We start from the raw sequence: 19,487 nt of genomic DNA on the forward strand, positions 1-19,487 counted from the left end.
CTAATAAGAATTTAAGGTTCTGTGGCATCTGGCTGACTCAAAAGGTAGAGCCTATGACTCTTGATCTCAGGGTTTTGAGTTCAAGCCCCACGTTGGGCATAGAGCTTACTTTTAAAAATAAAAAAGATCGAAAAAATCACTCGTTTAAAAAAAAAAAAGAATTTTTCTACCATGTCTTTTTATGGCTTAAGAGCTCATTTCTTTTTACTGGTGAATAATATTCCATTGTCCGAATAATACCAGTATATCTATTCATTTACTGAAGGACATACTGGTTGCTTCCTAATCTTGGCAGTTATCAATAAAGCTACTATATAAACATTTGTGTGCAGGTTTTTGTGTGGATATAAGTTTTCAACTCATTTGGGTAATTTGTATAGCTTTTTCACATCCCTATTTTATCTGAACACATAAAAGTAAAAATTGACTCATTTTAGCTAGGTGAAAATTAAAGCTCTGAGGTTGAGTTCAAAGTTAAAAGACACCAGAGGTGCCTGGCTGGCTCAGCAAACAGAGCATGTGACTCTTGATTTGGGGTTGTAAGTTTGAGCCCCGCATTGGGTGCAGAATTTACTTAAAAAAAAAAAAAAAGTTAAATGACACCAACCTACTAATTGTCCTGTATTCTCTACTGACATTCACTTGCAGAGAAAAAAAAAGTCAAAAGGTAGTATAAAACCTAGTATTAAGAATCTGGTCTACTGACTCCTAGTCCAGTATTTTCTGCAGAGAAGAGAATGCTGTTATGTGGGTGTTTTCTAAAAATTTACTAAATCTTAAAAATGACCAGTTTTGGCTACCCATTCTATTTTTAAAGATTCTATTTTTTTTTTTTAATAATCTCTACACCCAACATGGGGCTCAAATTTACAACCCCAAGGTCAAGAATCACATGCTCCACTGACTAAGCCAGCCAGACACCCACTGGCTAACCATTTAGGATAGTTAAACCAGTTCTCTAATAACTTGTATTAAAATAAGGCCACCACTTGGAACTTAATAGATTCAGTAGCTATTTAAGGCTCGTGCAATAGTTTATGACGAACAACTGAAAAATTAGTTTTCATATTCTTATTTTCAAAGAAAAAAGCACAAAATTTCTAATTTTGAAATTACAGTTGTTAATTTTGATTATTTTCATTTATAGGAATTAACATTTCAAAGCCAAAATACATACATAGTACTACAATATAATTTTCAAATAGTAAAGTATTACAAATAGATTATAAAAATTAAAAGATTTTCTGTTCTTTAGAAATAATTAACATCATTACATATGGTGAACTCAATAACTTTAGGAATCCTAAAGCCTTTTGAAGTTAATCATGTTCTGTTTTTCTCTGAAATCCGTGTGCTTCCAATCATCTTTAGCATCTTGTCACAAAAGGTGCTTGGGGACTCCGAGTCTGGAAGAGAGTTGGCCCTGAAGGTTGTAACTGTTTATAAAATGGTGTAGCTTATCGAATGGGAACTTCATTCTGAATAATAAATATAATGGGAGCACTTGAACCCTTTTAGTGTCAAAATAGTAAATGATAGTGGTAACTCAGTTTAATCTTTTTAAACAACATTTTTTTTTAAGTAAACTCAGTGCCCCACTGCGCCAGCTGGGTGTCCCTCAAAACAGTACTTAAACTGGTTAAATTTAGCTACAAATATCATTCAGTTATTTTTTGTAGTTTTTCATGTCCAGATGATTTGCCAAATAGATAAGGGCAAAACATGCCAGAGACTTTTAAAGAGTGGACTAGAATTGATTTGGCCACATGGCCACTAAGTTACCAGTGAGTAACTACTGTGTCATTGTGGCCAGAAAATGCATCAAAGTCTGTTAGACTCTTCATACAACTGAGGTCAAAAGACGCAGAGAAGTGGTGAAGCCAGGGAAGTATTGTAATGCCCCTTGTTCTCACTGTTCTCATCAGGGAGAGATCCCGTTCATCTGGGATCGATGCATCTTTATAGCAGGGCTTGGCCCAGAGTCAGGGTGTTGACAGTGGTTGAATTGGTAGAGCTTGGAAGAAACCCATGTCTCTCTTTCTCCTACTTTGAAGCCGCAGAGAGGCATTTCTAGAGCTCCCTGGCTTGTTACGGAGTCCCTACTGTGCCATGTGCTCTTGGCATAAAGCAGGTCATAGGGTAAAGTTCATCCAGATTCAAGGGATGAGGAAATAGATTCCACGTCTTGATGGAGGAGGTGCAAAGAATTTGTGGCTCTGTTTAATACCCACGTGTATTTCTATATTGTGTATATTTACCACACCCCACCTATATACATGTGTGTACCATATATAAATGTATGTATATAGTTCTGTATTTTTTAAAATAAGTTTTGAATAGCTGGAAGTAGTTTGGATTAGTTTTCTTCTGATGTCAGTTATTTTTGCTTTATTTTAAAGAATGCTTTGGAAAGCTTTCCCGAACTAACAATAATTACTCGAGACTCTAAAGCAAAAAGTGGGGGTTCTGCTATTTCTAAAATCAAAATGAATGGGAAAACTTATAATAAGAAAACTCTAAGGACTTCTAAAACAACTACCAAATCTGCACAAGTAAGTATGCATGGATTGATACGATTATACCTTTTCTAGTTAATATAATTATACCTTTTCTAGTTAATATAATTCCTCTTTAAAATATTGAAACAAGCAAATACTTTCCTCTATTGTTATTATCTGTGAAGTCTTTTCAGGTGGGAATGAGCAGCTCCAGCTCAAGGAACAGAGACTCCATCTTACCTTGTTTTTCTCCATTGTCCTGCGCAGTATCTGCATGTAGTTAGTGCTTGCAGGGTTTTTTTCTTTTTAAGATTTTGTTTATTTTATTTGAGAGAGATTGAGAGAACGAGTGGGAGGAGGGGCAGAGGGAAAAGCAGACTCCCTGCAGAGCAGGGAGCCGGAGGCAGGGCTCCAGGGCTGGATTCCAGGAGCCTTGGGTCATGACCTGAGCCAAAGGCAGACGCTTAACCGACTGAGCGACCCCGGTACCCAGTGCTTGCAGATTTTTAAAATAGTTGAATAGATAAGGAATTACCTGATGCCTGTATTTATATTTTCTATATTTTTTGTCATTAGATACAAATGCGTACAGATAAGTGAGTGTGCACATATTCCACAAGATTCAGTATTCCGTGTCTGTAAAATTACTGCCTTTTTAGAAATCAGTTTAGTGGGGCGCCGGGGTGGCGCCGTCGTTAAGTGTCTGCCTTTGGCTCAGGGCGTGATCCCAGCGTTCTGGCATCGAGCCCCACATCAGGCTCCTCCGCTGGGAGCCTGCTTCTTCCTCTCCCACTCCCCCTGCTTGTGTTCCCTCTCTTGCTGGCTGTCTCTATCTCTGTCGAATAAATAAATAAAATCTTAAAAAAAAAAAAAAGAAATCAGTTTAACAACGTATCTATTTCACAACAAAAATATATTCTGTAGAAACACATTTCACAAAAGCATAAAAACGTATGCTTTTGCTCATTGTGCAATTGTAAAAACTATCCAGTTATGCATCACCAGTGGGAAACTGGATAAATGAAGAGCCATCCAGATAATGTAATACTGTGTACTTTTAAAAAAGAGACTCATTCATTCTTTCAATAAAATTTTTTGAGTGCCTATTGTGTGCCAAATACCGTTTTAAGTACTAGGAATAGAACTGTGAAAAACGATCAAAATTCCCTGCCCTTATATAATTTATAGTGGTTGGGGTTTATATTTAATAAATAGAAAGATATGCAAGTTTTAGTTAGGTTAGAAACAAGTTATGACACATAAAGTTGCAATACAATATGTGTAGTAGGATTGCCTTCCCATTACAGAATTTGTGTCATTAATATATGTTATACATGAGAAACTATGGAAGAATATATACCATGCTTTTAACCTTGTTTATCTCTGAAGCAAGAGATTATACAGATTCTTTTACTTTATAAGTCATCTTACGTGTTTACTGTTTAAATTTTTCTGCTTAAATTTTTTTTGGAATACTGTGTGTTTATATTCAGAAAACAACGAAGAGTCTAAAATACAGTTTAAATTCTTATTTTGAATAAGCCTCTTGTCCATATTTAAGCCTATATCTAGCCATATTAGTCATTTATTTTTAACATTCCCGTTGACACTTTTGGTCTAGTATTTTTGTAAAAGTATTTATAGCTCAAACATTCTGTGAAATAAATATGCCTATAAACTCTTCTCTTTTTATAGGAGTTTGCTGTTGATCCAGAGAAAATACAGCTGTATTCTTTGTATCATTCACTCCATCATTATAAATATCATGTTTATCTGATATGTAAAGATGAGGTAATTTTTTTTCATTTATTTAAAAAAGAAATGTTTTTCTGAACTTTAAGGAGACTATAGCTGGAGTCTTTTTTAATGTCTTAAAGAGAATTGTTAAAAAATACATGTGTCTGCATTGTCTTATAAAGAATGTTATTCTGAATCTCTCTTATGTGTTGTGCTCGTACTAATCTGAGGTTCTTGCAGGAGCTGTAAGTGGTAATGTTTTTAAGCTGTTACGCTTGCTTTACATTGCCATAATAAATGGTACTTTATTTCATTTTCTTCCCTCATAATACATAATGATCCTGCTTTAATTCACTTCAGTCACTGTTTTGATACCCTGCCGTCTTCCTTATCACCAGAATGGCCTTATCCCACTTAATTGCTGAGAAAGGGATTTTTGTGCGTTGGCAGGAAGAAATGATAGTTAAAATTTAATTGTAACTTTTAAGTATTATAATTCAAGTTGCTCAGAAGTTGTATATAATACAATAATACCACTTCGTGTGGGATATAATGATCAATTTCCTCAAAGCTTAAATGGCTGTAGACTATCTCTTTTGATCAGTACTACCAGTTTTTTAACTAACAGGTAAGTTGGATTGAGGCTATACTTATGTATTTGATGATAAGCGGTGGAAAGGTGTTCATAAATCTAGCCTCTAGCAAAGGAGAAAATAAATATGGTCACGCAAAATATGATGACTATTTTTACAATGCTCTGAAATGCAGAATTGACCCCAAAATTTGTCACTTACCTTTTAACACAATTGGAAGGAATTCAGAAGCTTTGAGCCATTTTTTTTCTAGCCTTCCTCTTTGCCCTCACGGAGCTAAAAATGATAGGGTTAGGCTTCACCCAAATTTATATGAAATAATCATTCTCCATGGATGGAATTTTTTTTTAATTAGTATTTGTAGGTGGTATTCATAAAATCCTTTTCATTCAAGATATAGAAACGGTAAACCCTCACGAGGAGCTAACAAAGTGCTAAGTATAAGCTAATGTGATAATTCTCTTTATTTTAGATTTCTTCTGTGCAGAAAAGAAATGAAGACTTAGGACAGGAAGAAATTGTTCAACTTTGCATGAAAAATGTAAAATGGGTGGAAGACCTATTTGAAAAATTCGGAGAACTTCTAAATCATGTACAGCAGAAGTGTTCCTAACATTTCCACGACAGTTCTATGTTACAGCACTAATGAACTGGCGGAGGCGGGTGGTCACAGGGGGTGTAGGGCCTCAGATAAGTGAATGTCAGGCAGTGGTCTCCTGCGGGCACACCTGCTTTGATCACAGAACTTACACGATGACCTCTGCTAAAGGACAGTGGTGCTGCCAAGGAAGTCAGTCCTTTGGAAATGGACCTAAAATCCCACCACATTTTTATCCTAATGAATGATTTTTCTATTTTGTAAACCATTGGGTAACTGAGTTTTATTTTCAGAAATGTTTTTTGACAAATGATGAAGCATGCACTAAATATAATTTTTCTTTATTGCTAGAGAGATAACACTTAAGTAACTTGATTATTTTTTTTCCTGACTCCGACTAAACACCAGAAGGAAAGAGAGGTGGCGCCAAACGCCTGTGTTTATATTCGTGTCTGGCCACAAAATGGAAAGTGTTGTACATTCTGTAAACAGATCTGGTGTGATGTGACATTTTGTATGAGAATATCCTCAATTTAAAATATGAAATTCAGAAACTACATTCTGCTTTACGAACTCCTTTTACTCTTAACATGTTCAGGAAACTGGATGTGGAATTGGTGCAATTCTAGGACTGCTTTTTTGTGTCAAATTATATTGTAATGAAAAAACAATGACATACTATTTTCCCTATCTCAAAGAAAAGTATTTTCCTTTATACTGTTTTTTCCTTTGGAAAAATTTTCAATTGTACATTTTATTTCACTAATAGTTGTATTTTTCACAAGGAAAATGTGGTTATAATTATGTTTGATGTATCTGTACTACACTTTTCATTATTTTCAGTAAATCTTATTTAGTTATATATTGAATTTCTATTGTGAATTCTATCTTGAGGTAACCATTTTTGTTTATACGGATTTGCTTCAGTGTTATCCAGAATATGCATTCAATACTAGAATTAGTGTAGCTTTATAAATGGAGTTGTGTTAGACACTGCAGTCATTTTCTAATTCATGAAAATCAGTTCCTTACTAAACTAATACTTGATTAACCGATTTGCCAAAGTCAAAAATAACCACCATTATCCATTTGGAAGAATAAAATTTATACTTTTATAATTAGGCTACATGCAGTGTTAAACACAGCTTACCTAACTCTTAGAACTGGAAGTGGTAGAACTCTCCTTTTGGTGCCTTTCCAACCTTTATACATGCTGTTGTAGCTTTCTTTAGTTTGATAGCTAGCGTTTCAAGTAGTGTAGCTGAGACAGTGAATGTATTAGGTTCAACATGACCTTTTGTTTTATTCGTGTTTGCCAACAGGATGCCTTATTTGTTTGAGAAAAAGATTTACTAGTGTCCTTCTAAACGATCTCCTTTTTTAGGATTCTAAAGAAGTTGTTAATCATCATACTTTTTGTTTCTTTTACCACCATTTAGTGCCTTAAGTCCTATCAAGAAAGCAGTGTTCCTGCTCTATGCCCAAATAAGAGGTGCTTATGTGGACACTGCTGTTGTCTTGATTTTGAGTGAACAGGCCAACTTCTTATACCTAAAACCTTGGTAAACTGGCAAAAAAATTAAAGATAACATGTGACTTGATTTGAGAATAAAACATTGTAGCATTGGGTAGAAAGTGAGTATCTGAGTTAAGCTTACATATTTATTTCTGGTGGTTATCCTATTAAAAGCAATAATCCTTAATCCAACAATCTTTGTACCTGCCATTAGACAAGGTAATAATAGAAGTTTCTCTCAATGGTTAAAATTTCCGATTCTGAACGTTTTTTAGAAGACCCGTTTAAACGGTTTATTGTGAAAACAAAAGTAACCTATTAGATTTGTTTTGCCTAACTCAAATGAGACTTACCAGCAGTGAGAGCATCATAGAATTGATTTGCTAAGTGGAGAAGAGTAGGAAGCAGCCATATTTCTTTCTGCTATTGACTCTGGACAGAATTGGTTTCTTTCATTTCTAAAGTGCAGAGTAGATAACTACATCTCCTAATGTAGTGTTATACGTACATGTCTTTACTCCCCCAGCTTACTTTCCTGAATCATTGATGGTTAAACATTTTTAAAAGCCGTCATGAGTTTAGCTAACACTTGAAGTACATGTTTGAAATCACTAGCCACATCTCCTTTGTAAGGCCCATGGAAAACAGGGACATTTCCTTCAAGTTGATCGTATGTTTCCTATAGAAAATAACCCATTTCCTTTTCAACTGCAGTTGCCCTGAAAAGTGTTGGCGGTTGTATTCATTTTAGTGAAACAAGTGTTTTTGTCATATCAGAGGCCAAGTCTTTGATAACTGCCTAAAGGAGACCCAGTTGTTTTGCACCATCTTCTCTCATTTGATCATATATTATAGGCAAGGACATCAAACTCGGGCCTTAGCAAAAAGTGGGACTCTTATTATGATGTCCATTCATGAGTCCTTTCTTTGTAGGAAGTTGAATAAATACCTAGCTGGTTAGCATTCACATTCCTGCCAGAGAGCTTGAAATTTATGATATAGAAATAATTTTAGGTTGTAGATAGACTTAAAGAGGTAAAGCACATATTGCCACCATTCAGGAAAACATTTTTAAGAATGATTGGATTTTCCTCCTTCCAGATACCTGGAAATAATTTAATATAAAAAATCATTCTGTGTTGGTGTTTATTTGTAGTTCAGATTAGTGGGTATAGAAGGAGCTTCCTTGTTCCCATTTTCATGATAACCCAGTATCCACTTATTTGATCTTCTAATGAAGTCATAAATTTATCATGACTTATGAATTATCATGGTAAGTTAACAACAGAAACCGGAAACCGTCCGCTTTTTTTCACACTATCAAATAGAAAACATTGGTGAGGTGGAAAAATCCTAATTTAAAACAGCTTAGAAAATGTTCAGATTACCTTTACGTTTCTAAATTTCTTTAAATTTCTAAAACTTAAAAATGACAATTACAGATGACTCATACCTTATTATTGTTTTCAGAGCTTTCCTCACATTTTTTAAAGTCTCACTTTCCTTTTAATATATATATTTATTTTTGTTGAAACAGCTGTTTTCCAGTCTATGATTTTGAAGATATTCCCATAAAACCAACATAGCAGCAAGGTTATTGAATTAGCTTTGGGTCCCAAAAGTTGCTTCAGATGTGCAAGTTGTGAATTTTACTGTATTTGTAGAATACAGTTTTTGTTTTAAACTGTAGTTCCATCTGCTTCTCAGAAATGCTTTTCAAATAGAGTAAACTGTCCCAGGACAACTGCTTCTACCTGTGTCGATGGCATTCGACACGTAACTGCACAAATGAACAATGCACACTTTTGGTTGTGCATTAACTTACATGTACAACTTTTGGCATCTGTGTTCACAAATGCATGTTTTCAAACATCACCTTTATTTATAAGTGACAGTAATTGAAGTTAAGGATACAAAGAAACCTGCATTTGTAGCCCAGAGTTTTAAGTGGTCCATAATACAATGTATGGAAATGTGAAAGACAATTTTGTATATTTGTTTGTTACTAACTCAGATCATTAAAATGAAAACAATTTTTTAAACAACAAAATCAGAATGGTTTGAGGTTTTTTTTTTTTAAGAACTGAAAACTGAGGTATTCTATTATCCAAAAACATCATCATGTTATAAATTCTTCTCACAACCCATAGCGTGTTGTAAAGTCCTAAACAAAGTTATTAGGAGCATATCTATATAAGCTATTGAATAGGTAAAAACGAGTTATCCTGATTCCTTAATTTCTAGAATCAGACGGCCCTGCCTTTACCTTCATATTGCTATCTAAAAACATTAAGTATTTCAAGTAAATATATATTCAGCATATTTGCTGTGTTTTAATTAGGTTTTTTTTTTTTCTTTTTTAAGTAATCTCTAGGAGCACCTGGGTGCCTCAGTCAGTTAAGCATCTGACTTCCACTCAGGTCACCGATCCTGGGGTCCTGGGATGGAGCCCCTCATCAGGCTCCCTGCTCAGTGGGGAGTCTACTTCTCCCTCTCCCTCTGCCTCTCCCCCTGCTCCTGCTTCCTCTCTCTCTCTCTCTCTCATATAAAATCTTAAAAAAAAAATAAAAATAATCTCTACGCCCAGCATGGGGCTCGAACTCACGACCCGAGATCAAGAGTTGCACGCTCCACTGACTGAGCCAGCCAGGTGCTCCAGTTAGTTTTGATTGTAAAAACACTTTTCATTCTTTGACTTACTTTATGTTGTTCAAGACTAAATCTAATCAATGATCTCTATCAAAAAGTTTTAAAATTCTGTAACATCACTGTTTTATTCTCCATTGGTTGCTAAAATTGTGTTCATTTTAGAAAATAGTCATTCAAATATCTTACAAAATGAATAGTCATTATTAAAATTATCCATATTGCAAACCTAAATAATAGCACTTCCCCCTGCTTTGTTAATGTCTTGTTGCTTTCTGGTTCTTTTTATCAGTGTTTTTTAAAATGAATTTTGTATCTCAGAGAAGCTCTCTAAAATCAATTATTTAACCTGACCTCAAGGAAGATGTGAAAGAGGATACTTCTCTTTGTTTTCCATACAGAAATGTTTTTATTACCAGAAAAATCATGAAGCTACATACTTATTGTTTTTTAAAAAAGTCAAAAAATATGAAAGTGTAAAGAAAAAGGTATAAACTACACTTTAAGTCCTGACATCAGCCTAGAAGGTGCTTTCAATGCCCAATTTAGGGTGAATCACAAAATTAGGCATTATGAATTGGCCTTTTCTGTGATGTGGCTTTTTTTAAAATGTTATTTTATTTAAATTCAATTAACATACCGTGTTATTAGTTTTACATGTAGAGTTCTCTTATTCATCAGTTGCATGTAACACCCCGTGCTCATTACATCAGGTGGCCTCCTTAAAGCCCATCACCGTTTACCCCATCCCCTCACCCACCTCCTCTCCAGCAATCTGGTGTGGCTTTGTAAATTCCTGGATTCCAGAGATACTCGGGTTTAAATGAAGATTAAAAGGCACATTCCAAAGTGAAATAGAAACTATCTGGATTATTGATCATTTTAGGTTATGTATATGTATCTGTTCTTCAGATAGCATGAATAATTTAGAGCTGACTGGTTTCAAATAAAAGGAAGATACAATTACCTATTAGTCTATTGTTAAACCTTATCTATTTTGTGATGTTAATCAGGAGTCAAGAAATTGCTTTGCAAGAGTAACTTACGTTTTACATATAATTTACTTGTGACCCATGGAGAGGTGTTTTCACCCAAATCAAATAAAGATTTTCTTTAAACTTAGCTCCTTTTATAGTATTTAGAATAAGGCAACGGTGAAAATCACTTAAAACCTAGAATAAAAAATAATGGACGTGGTAGAAATATTTTTCCCAAATTGCAGCAAGAATGAGCTTTGTCTTGTCCTTCCACTCTTCACAATCTTTCCATGGCTTTTCATTGCCTTTAACCCAGACTTTTGAAAGCACTATATGAAATGAAACAGTCCCTCCTCACTTCTGCCCTTTTTTCCCCCATTTGTGACCCAGGCTTAAGGAACATCTTTAAATTCCTCCAATGTTTTTTTTCTCGCCTCCAGTCCTTCATGTTCCCTCTGCTGAACTAGTCTTCCTACATAATTCTCCAGATTTCATTTTAACATCACTTCTGTTGGATCAGACTAGGTTTTAACCCTCTGAACCAGATTATCTACCCTATGATTCCTCTAATGTAGCATTTACTACACTTTGTTAAGGTTGGTTGACTGGTGGTCTTTCTAGTGCTATCATATGATGGGACCTATGTGTGTTTTACTCACCATTGCATTCCCAGCATCTAGTGCAATATCTGATCATCATTAAATAGTTAACAAATAACTGGACATATGAAAGAAAAATCACAGGGAACATTAAAAAGGTAAAAACAGGACAGTATTCATTGGATTTTGCAATAAAGGCATTAATGACCTCAGTGAGCAAGAAATACTTGCAACATCGGAAGAAGTGACAATAGCAAGAGTTCGTACAATAGAAAAATTACTGGAATTTTATGAAGAAGTGAAATGCAGGGGCCATGATTTTTCACAATTTTGTCCTCATCTGCAGAGAGAGCCCTGGGACCGTGATTTCACATTCCTCTGTCCCTTGGGCTCGAGACTCAAGCTGGAATAACTCGGGAACAAAGTCCCAGTAAAAGTAAATGAATGTTTCTGTTAAAAGTACTCATTGTGAGCGAAATACTCCGAAGAGGGGAGTTTATCTACTTGGGAATCTCAGGCAGGGCTTCATGGAAGTAGTAATGATTAAGCCAGTCTCAAAGGTTGGGAAGAATTTTACACAAAGCTGGATGAAGAAAAAGGCATAATTTTTTTTTTTTAGATTTTTAAAAATTTATTTATTGGACAGAAAGTGACACAGCGAGAGAGGGAACTCCAGCAGGGGAAGTGGGAGAGGGAGAAGCAGGCTTCCCGCTGAGCAGGGAGCCCGACAGGACACACGGGGCTCAATCCCAGCACCTCATGACCTGAGCCAAAGGCAGACGCTTAATGACTGAGCCACCCAGGCGCCCCGAAAAAGGCATAATTCTTAGTTTGTATTCAGGAAAATGGCTTCTACTTCCCACTAAACTAGCTCTGTCCTCAGGCATGTCGCACGAAGCCTAATCTGGATCTATTTTCTCATCCTGAGAGGTAAGAAACGAAGTTCTAAAGCTATTAATATTCTTTGATTCCAGAGAGACTGGGATGTTGAGAGAAATGCAAAGTTGTCCAGTGGCAGCACCAAAAGGGAGGTCGAGCAGAACAGGAAGAATGATGTTACTGCATTATTTCCAAGCTTTTACTAACTTGCAAGACTTAGAGCAAAATGATTAAGCGGGTAATTTATACACACACGCACCACGGCAGCCCTTAGTTGATCTCGTGACAGTAGTGTAAGATTAATTAGAAACGGGTCTGCTATCAGCAGTCTGTTGTGAAGTACTTAAAGCCATATCTACATTGTCTTCATCTTTCTAGCTCCAATAGCACCAAGTCTTTTACACAATAGGCACTTAACAGGTGTGCGTTGAACAGATGGGTGATATATACATGAGTGGTCGTTTGGAATCAGTCTAAAGTGTTTTCAAGCCGACCTGTAAATGGTTCAAAATGCCATTGTTGTCAGTGGTCCACTCCCTGCTTTCTCTTTCTGTCTTCGAAGAAAACATCTCTCAGTCGCCTGGCTGGCTCAGTCGGAAGAGTATGCAACTCTAGATCTCAGGGTTGTGAGTTCGAGCTCCGTTGGGTGTAGAGGGTATGTTAAAAAAAAAAAAAAATCTCATTATACCCATCCTTTGCATGTCATGCTCTTAGTTCTTACCGTGCTTGCTTCTCAACAGACCAAAGTCCATTCTCTTCTTATATTTAATTTTCATTTAATCTACGGACGTGAAAGGACTATCATGAGAGAGCAGCAGTCTTTAAGCAGTGAAGCAAGAGAATTCGAAACACTAGCAACAGCTTAACCGAAAGAACCAGGCTTCAGAATGAATTTTTTTTAATTAGCCTTGTTTACCTACTCTTTTATCAATGACTTAAAAACTTAATGGGCCAATCAGTAGCAGGTCTTTTCAGTGCCAGTTCTCCATTGAACTTATTAAAAGATAACAGTATTCGACTTAAGTAGAAGTCAGGAAGTCAGGGTTTTACAGGTAATGTTAACGCAAATGCATTAACGTTATCGCGGGACTTGGCAAACAATTCACTATCAAAAAGATTATGTATTAAAGCGCCGTTCACAAAGCGTGGTAAAGCAAAAACTCGCCGTTTTGGAGAGTGTCCATGCTCGTGAACAAACACGGTGCCATCCAAATGGGAAACAGGAGAGAAGTCATCACGGCGGTAGCTGAGCGCCACTGCATGCGCTTTCTTGGGCTGCCATCACAACTACCCTAGAATTAGGTAGTTTAAACAACAGAGACTTATTTCCCACAGTTCTGGATGCTGTGAAGTCCCAGATCGAGGTCCAGAAGTCAGTTCATGCTGACGGCTCTCTTCCTAGCCTGCAGAATAGCTACCTTCTTGCTGCATCCTCATGTGACAGAGAGCAAGTTCTCTGGTGTCTTATAAGGTCACTAAGCCCAACATGAGCACCCCACACTTATGACCTCATTTATCCCTAATTACTTTTCAAAGGCTTCATCTCCACATACCATCACGTTGAGGGGCAGGGCTTCAACATATGAATTGGGGACAGGGGACAAAATCGTTCAGTCCCTAACAGTAACGGAGGCGTCAGCTGTGAGAAGTTGAAACCCTGCCCTGCAAATAGCCATCCCAAGGCTTAAAATTACCTCTGGTCTCTCCAGAATCAAGAACATAGTTTATATACAACCCCTGTCTTCAGAGGGTCACAATGAAACTCCCTTAAAGTAGAGGTCAAAGACTTGCCACTTTGAACTTCACATAGGCAATACTATACTGTCAGTTCCTAAATAAACCTTACCTGTCCCGATTTTTCTCTTCCACTGTCATTTTCTTGATCCAAACCACCATCAACTGTCAGGATACGGTCACCTATGAATTGCTGTCTCCCCACTAGAGTAGCAGGGACTAGATAAAACTTCCTTCCTTAAAAAAGAACAAAGTTATGAAAATAGTTTTCAAACATTAAATAATAGGCAGCCAAGGACAGTAATCCTGAGAGCAGGGAGACGAGCCCTACAATTGTCCAACTACTGCCTGGAGAGAGTTTCTAGGCTACAGGACAGGAAGAGTGAATCCAAAGGGAGCCTGTAGGTCTTCTCAAATTAAGGAAGCAAACTTCAGTCTTTGGGGAGGCTGAGGCAGCTGGAATTTGCAGTGTAGAAGACCTGAGAGAAGAGAGTCAATGAAGATTGAATTCTGCAGATACGCAGAGGGTTCCAACTAGTACTGATTCCGACTAAGACTGACCAGCTCCCATGTAGGAGGAAACTACCAAGGCCAAATAAAGGACCACCAGAAAGTCAAGTAGAACAATCCTCTGAGCTCACACAGGGATTAGCAGCCTTCATGTTCCCACCAATCAGATTGGAAAGACTTCCTAACACAGGACATCAGTAGAATTCTCAGAAAATTATTATCTCACTAGAGCGACAGAATTGAACTTAGACTAAAGGCTGTTCTGGACCATCTAAAAAGCTTAAAAGCTAGCTTGAAAGAGATGGTTTCCAAGTCACTTAATTGAATCCCAGAACAAAGCCCAAAAATATATAAAGGAATTTTTTAAAAATCCAACACCCAACAATGTAAAATTCACGTTGTCATCAAATCAAAAATAACCAGAATGCAAAAAGCAAGAAAATATAACTCTGGTGAAGATTTGTAGAAAACAGAACCCTTGGGCACTGTAGGTAGGAAAGTAAATTGATGCAGCCACTCTGAAAAACAATATGGAATTTCTTTAAAAACTAAAAATAGGGGCACCTGGGTGGCGCAGTCGTTAAGCGTCTGCCTTCGGCTCAGGGTGTGATCCCGGCGTTATGGGATCGAGCCCCACATCAGGCTCCTCTGCTATGAGCCTGCTTCTTCCTCTCCCACTCCCCCTGCTTGTGTTCCCTCTCTCGCTGGCTGTCTCTATCTTTGTCAAATAAATAAATAAAATCTTTTTAAAAAAAAACTAAAAATAGAGGTACTGTATGAGCTAGTAATTCTTCCAGAAAACAAAAACACAAATTTGAAAAGATATAAGTACTCTTAAATTTACTGCAGCACTATTTACAATAGCCAAGATATGGAAGTGACCTAATTGTTCATCAACAGATGAGTGGGGGCACTTCGGTGGCTCAGTCAGTTAAGTGTCTGCCTTCCACTCAGGTCATAACCCAGGATCAGGTCCCACATCAGGCTCCCCACACAGCAGGGAGTCTGCTTCTCCCTCTCCCGCTCCCCCCGCTTGTGCTTTCTCTCTGCTAAATAAATTAAATAAATAAATAAATAAATAAATAAATAAATATCTTTTAAAAAATAGATGAATAAAGAACATGTGGTATATATACACAATGAAATATTACTTTGCCATAAAAACGAATGAAATCTTGCCATTTGTGACAACATGGATGCACCTAGAAGGTATTATGCTAAGTGAAATAAGTCAGAGAAAAACAAATACCATATGATTTCACTTATATGTGGAATCTAAAAAACAAACCAAACTTGCAAACAATGACAAAGAGAAACAGAATCATAAATACAGAGGATAAACTAGTGGTTGCCAGAGATAGGTGGGAGGATGGGTGAAATATGTGAAGAGGATTAAGAGATACAAACTTCCAGTTATAAAATAAAGCCAGGGATAAAAGAACAGCATAGACAATACAATCAATAATATTGTAATCACTCTGTATGATGCCAGAAGGGAACTACACTTGTTGTGGTGAGCATTTGATAATGTCTATAATTATTGAATCATTATGTTGTAGACCTGAAACTAATATATGTCAGCTATACTTCAATTAAAAATTTTTTAAAATTAAAAATACAACTCATATGAGAAGAAAGATCAATTTATAGAAACTGACCCAGAAAAGAGAAAAATGAAATGAGCAGACAATGATTATAAAACAGTTATTATAAATATGCTCTAGTTGTTCGAGAAGGAGAGACACAAGATATACAAAAGGACATATATTGAACTTTTAGAGATTAAGACTATAATTTCTGACATGAAAAATATACTGGATGGGACTAACATCAGACTAGATATTTTAGAAGAAATTATTATTGAACTTGAAGATACTGCAATAGAAACTATCCAAAATGAAACAGGAAAAAAAGACAAAAAAAAATTTTTTTTAAATAAGTTCTACACCCAATGTGGGGCCTGAACTCATGACCCCAAAATCAAGAGTCACAGGCTCTTCCAACTGAGCCAGCCAGGTGTCCTAAGGGTAAAAAAATTAATGATGTAGCAATGAGGACTAGAATAATCAAAGGAAAAAGAGAGAGAGAGATTACCAATACTAGCAATGAGAGTGAAGGTAATACTACAGATCCTACAGACATTAAAAAGATAATAAGGAAATTATCATAAATAACTTCATACCAATAAATTTGACAACTTAGAGCAAATGAACAAATTCTTTGAACAGAAACGATCAGAGTTAGATAACGTGATAACTTGAATTCAGTTTTGTATATTGGTTTGTACTGTGTAAACTTGCTGAACGTTCTTATTGATCTTGACCTGAGCCGAGGTCTTTTTCATGGATTCCTTGAGATTTCTTTCTTTCTTTTTTTTTTAAAGATTTTATTTACTTATTTGACAGAGATAGAGACAGCCAGCGAGAGAGGGAACACAGGCAGGGGGAGTGGGAGAGGAAGAAGCAGGCTCCCAGCAGAGGAGCCTGATGTGGGGCTCGATCCCAGAACGCTGGGATCACGCCCTGAGCCGAAGGCAGACGCTTAACCACTGTGCCACCCAGGAGCCCCGGATTCCTTGAGATTTTCTATATACCAGATCATGTCATGCACAAATGGAGATAGTTTGCTTCTTCCTTTACAATCTAAATGCTTTTACTCCATTTTGTCACCTAATCGCTCTGATTAGAACACCCACCGCAATGTTGAAAGGAAGCTGACTTCCTTGTCTTGTTTTCGATCTTAGGGGAAAGCATCCAGTTTTTCACCATTAAGGATGATGTGAGCTGTGGGTTTTCTGCAGATGTCCTTTATCAGGTTAGAAAAGTCCTTTCTTTTCCTAACTTGTTGAGGGTTTTTTTTTTTAAAGATTTTTATTTATGTATTTGAGAGAGAGATAGAGAGAGAGGGAACAAGAGCAAGCGAGCACAAGCAGGGGATAGGGGAAGAGGGAGAGGAAGAAGCAGGCTCCTTGCTACATGGGGAGCCCGATGTGGGTCTTCATCCGAGGACCCTGGGATCATGACCTGAGCTGAAGGCAGCCACTTAACTGACTGAGCCACCCCAGTGCCCCTTGTTGGGGGGTTTTTATCATGAAGTGTAGTATTGAAATTTACCAAGCGCTTTTTCTACATATATTGAGATTGATCATTCGATTTTTGTTTTTTACTCTGCTGTTGCAATTTCTTACATTAATTGGTTTTCATATGTTAAACCAATCTTGCATTTTTCAGGTAAATCTTGGTCATGGTGTATAATTCTTTTCTTTTCTTTTCTTTTTTGAAGTAGGCTCCACACAGAATGTAGAGCCCAATGCCGGACGTGAACTCATGACCTTGAGATCAAGACCTGAGCCAAGATCAAAAGTCAGATGCTCAACCCACTCAGCCACCCAGGTGCCCCTGTAATTCTTTTTTTAGGTTACTGGATTCAGTCTGTTAGTACATTGTTGAAGATTTTTTGCATCCATACTCCTAAGAGATATCAGCCTGCAGTATGTTTTTTTCTTGTCATGTCTTTGTCTAGCTTTGATCATTGTTTTTCAGTAAATTTGAGAATTTTTCTTCATTATTTCTTCAAATATTTTTCTCTGCTCTTTTCTCTCTCTCCTCTCTTTTGGTACTCCCAATACATATGTTGGTATGAAATGCATCCCACGTTTCTCTGAGGCTCATTTGTCTTCATTCCTTTTGTTCTCTTTGTTCTTCAATTTGCATAATCTCTATGGCCTATCTTCAAGTTTACTTATTCCCTCTTCTGCCAGTCCAAATGTACTGTTGAGCCCTCTCATGAGTTTTGTTTTGTTTTTTTTAAAGATTTTATTTATTTACTTGACAGAGATAGAGACAGCCAGCGAGAGAGGGAACACAAGCAGGGGAGTGGAAGAGGAAGAAGCAGGCTCATAGCGGAGGAGCCTGATGTGGGGCTCGATCCCATAATGCCGGGATCACGCCCTGAGCCGAAGGCAGACACTTAACCGCTGTGTCACCCAGGCGCCCCACGAGTTTTAAAATTTCATTCATTTTACTTTTCAACTTCATAATTTCCTTTTTTTAATGATTTCTACAGCTTTATTGATATTTGAAGGAACATCGTCATTATACCTACTTTTACTTCTTTAATTATGGCTTCCTTTATTTCTGTGAACATGTTCATAATAGCTTCTTTGGTGTCTTTTTCTGATAAATTTGATATCTGGTCACTCTCTTAGATAAGTTCTGTTGCCTGCTTTTTCCTGGGGTGTGGTCATACTATTCTGTTTCTTTGCATTTGTTATAGTTTTTGTTGGAAACTGGATGTTTCGGACAATATATTGTAGCTTGTAGTAACTCTGAGTATTGGTCCTCACCCCTTTCTGGGACTTGTTACATGCTTATTTATTTAGGGCCTGGCTGGATTATTTTAGTGACGACTCCCTTCCTTACTACGCCCTTGCATGGTGGTAAGCCTCTGGTGTCGCTCCTCAGAAAAAGTGCAGTTTTGGGTATGCCCACAATTACACTGAGATGACGGTGGTTTTGGTACAGCTGTCTTCCTCTCTTTTCTTGAGACCACACCCAGCTGTTAAACTTCACTAATTTCCAGCTGATTGCTCCATTTTTAACAATTTGTGCCTGGGCATAAATTGGTCTATAAATTACTCCAGTCAACGCTCACTTGAAGGAAGAGTTTCTGAGTTCAGTGTCTTGTATTTGTTCTGACCTCAGCTGTCATTTCCAGTTCTCTTCTAAAAACCAGCCTATAGTTTAGCTTGTGTCCTAGATCTCCTCCTGATTGTCTTTCACCGTAAACTGCACTTTTGTTGTGGGTACTCTTAGACTTGATCGTCTCCATGCTCTGTTGCAAAGGAAGTCAGTTCTTTTGGGAAGAGCTTAGTAGTTATCTTTTTTATGATCTGCTTCTCCCACTGGGCAAAATCTCTGAGCAAGGGTTCTAAAGGCAGGGAAGGCAAGCTTCTCTCTGAATAACATGACCACTCTGGTTGCCGAGTGCTTGTTGTTGGGGTGGGGTGTGTGCCGTGAAGTCAGATGGGGTCTTCTTGGCTTGCCTCTCTTGGCTTGGAACCACTACTTTAAGAGCCAGGGCAAGGATGATCAAGGTCTCAGTATTCTCAGCCTGTCACACCCAAGGCAGAGCCTCCATTCCATGAGTGGGAGCTGGGCAGAAGAAGGGAGTCCCCACCTCTCAACCATACTCACCCAGG

General features: G+C 37.2%; 1 protein-coding gene across 2 annotated transcripts in view; it reads left to right on the forward strand.

Moving 5' to 3' along the window:
• QSER1 (glutamine and serine rich 1) overlaps positions 1-8,992 on the forward strand; it is a 74,230-nt gene extending 65,238 nt beyond the window's left edge. For both annotated transcript variants that reach the window (XM_026512161.4, XM_048215701.2), the window contains 3 exons: positions 2,400-2,552; positions 4,194-4,289; positions 5,301-8,992. In XM_026512161.4, the coding sequence (XP_026367946.3) occupies positions 2,400-2,552; positions 4,194-4,289; positions 5,301-5,441 (390 nt within the window). In that variant the 3' untranslated portion in view covers positions 5,442-8,992. The remainder of the gene's footprint in view (positions 1-2,399; positions 2,553-4,193; positions 4,290-5,300) is intronic.
• Positions 8,993-19,487: the final 10,495 nt, after the last annotated feature.

Source organism: Ursus arctos, unplaced genomic scaffold (assembly GCF_023065955.2).
Source record: "Ursus arctos isolate Adak ecotype North America unplaced genomic scaffold, UrsArc2.0 scaffold_23, whole genome shotgun sequence".
Taxonomy (NCBI): domain Eukaryota; kingdom Metazoa; phylum Chordata; class Mammalia; order Carnivora; family Ursidae; genus Ursus; species Ursus arctos.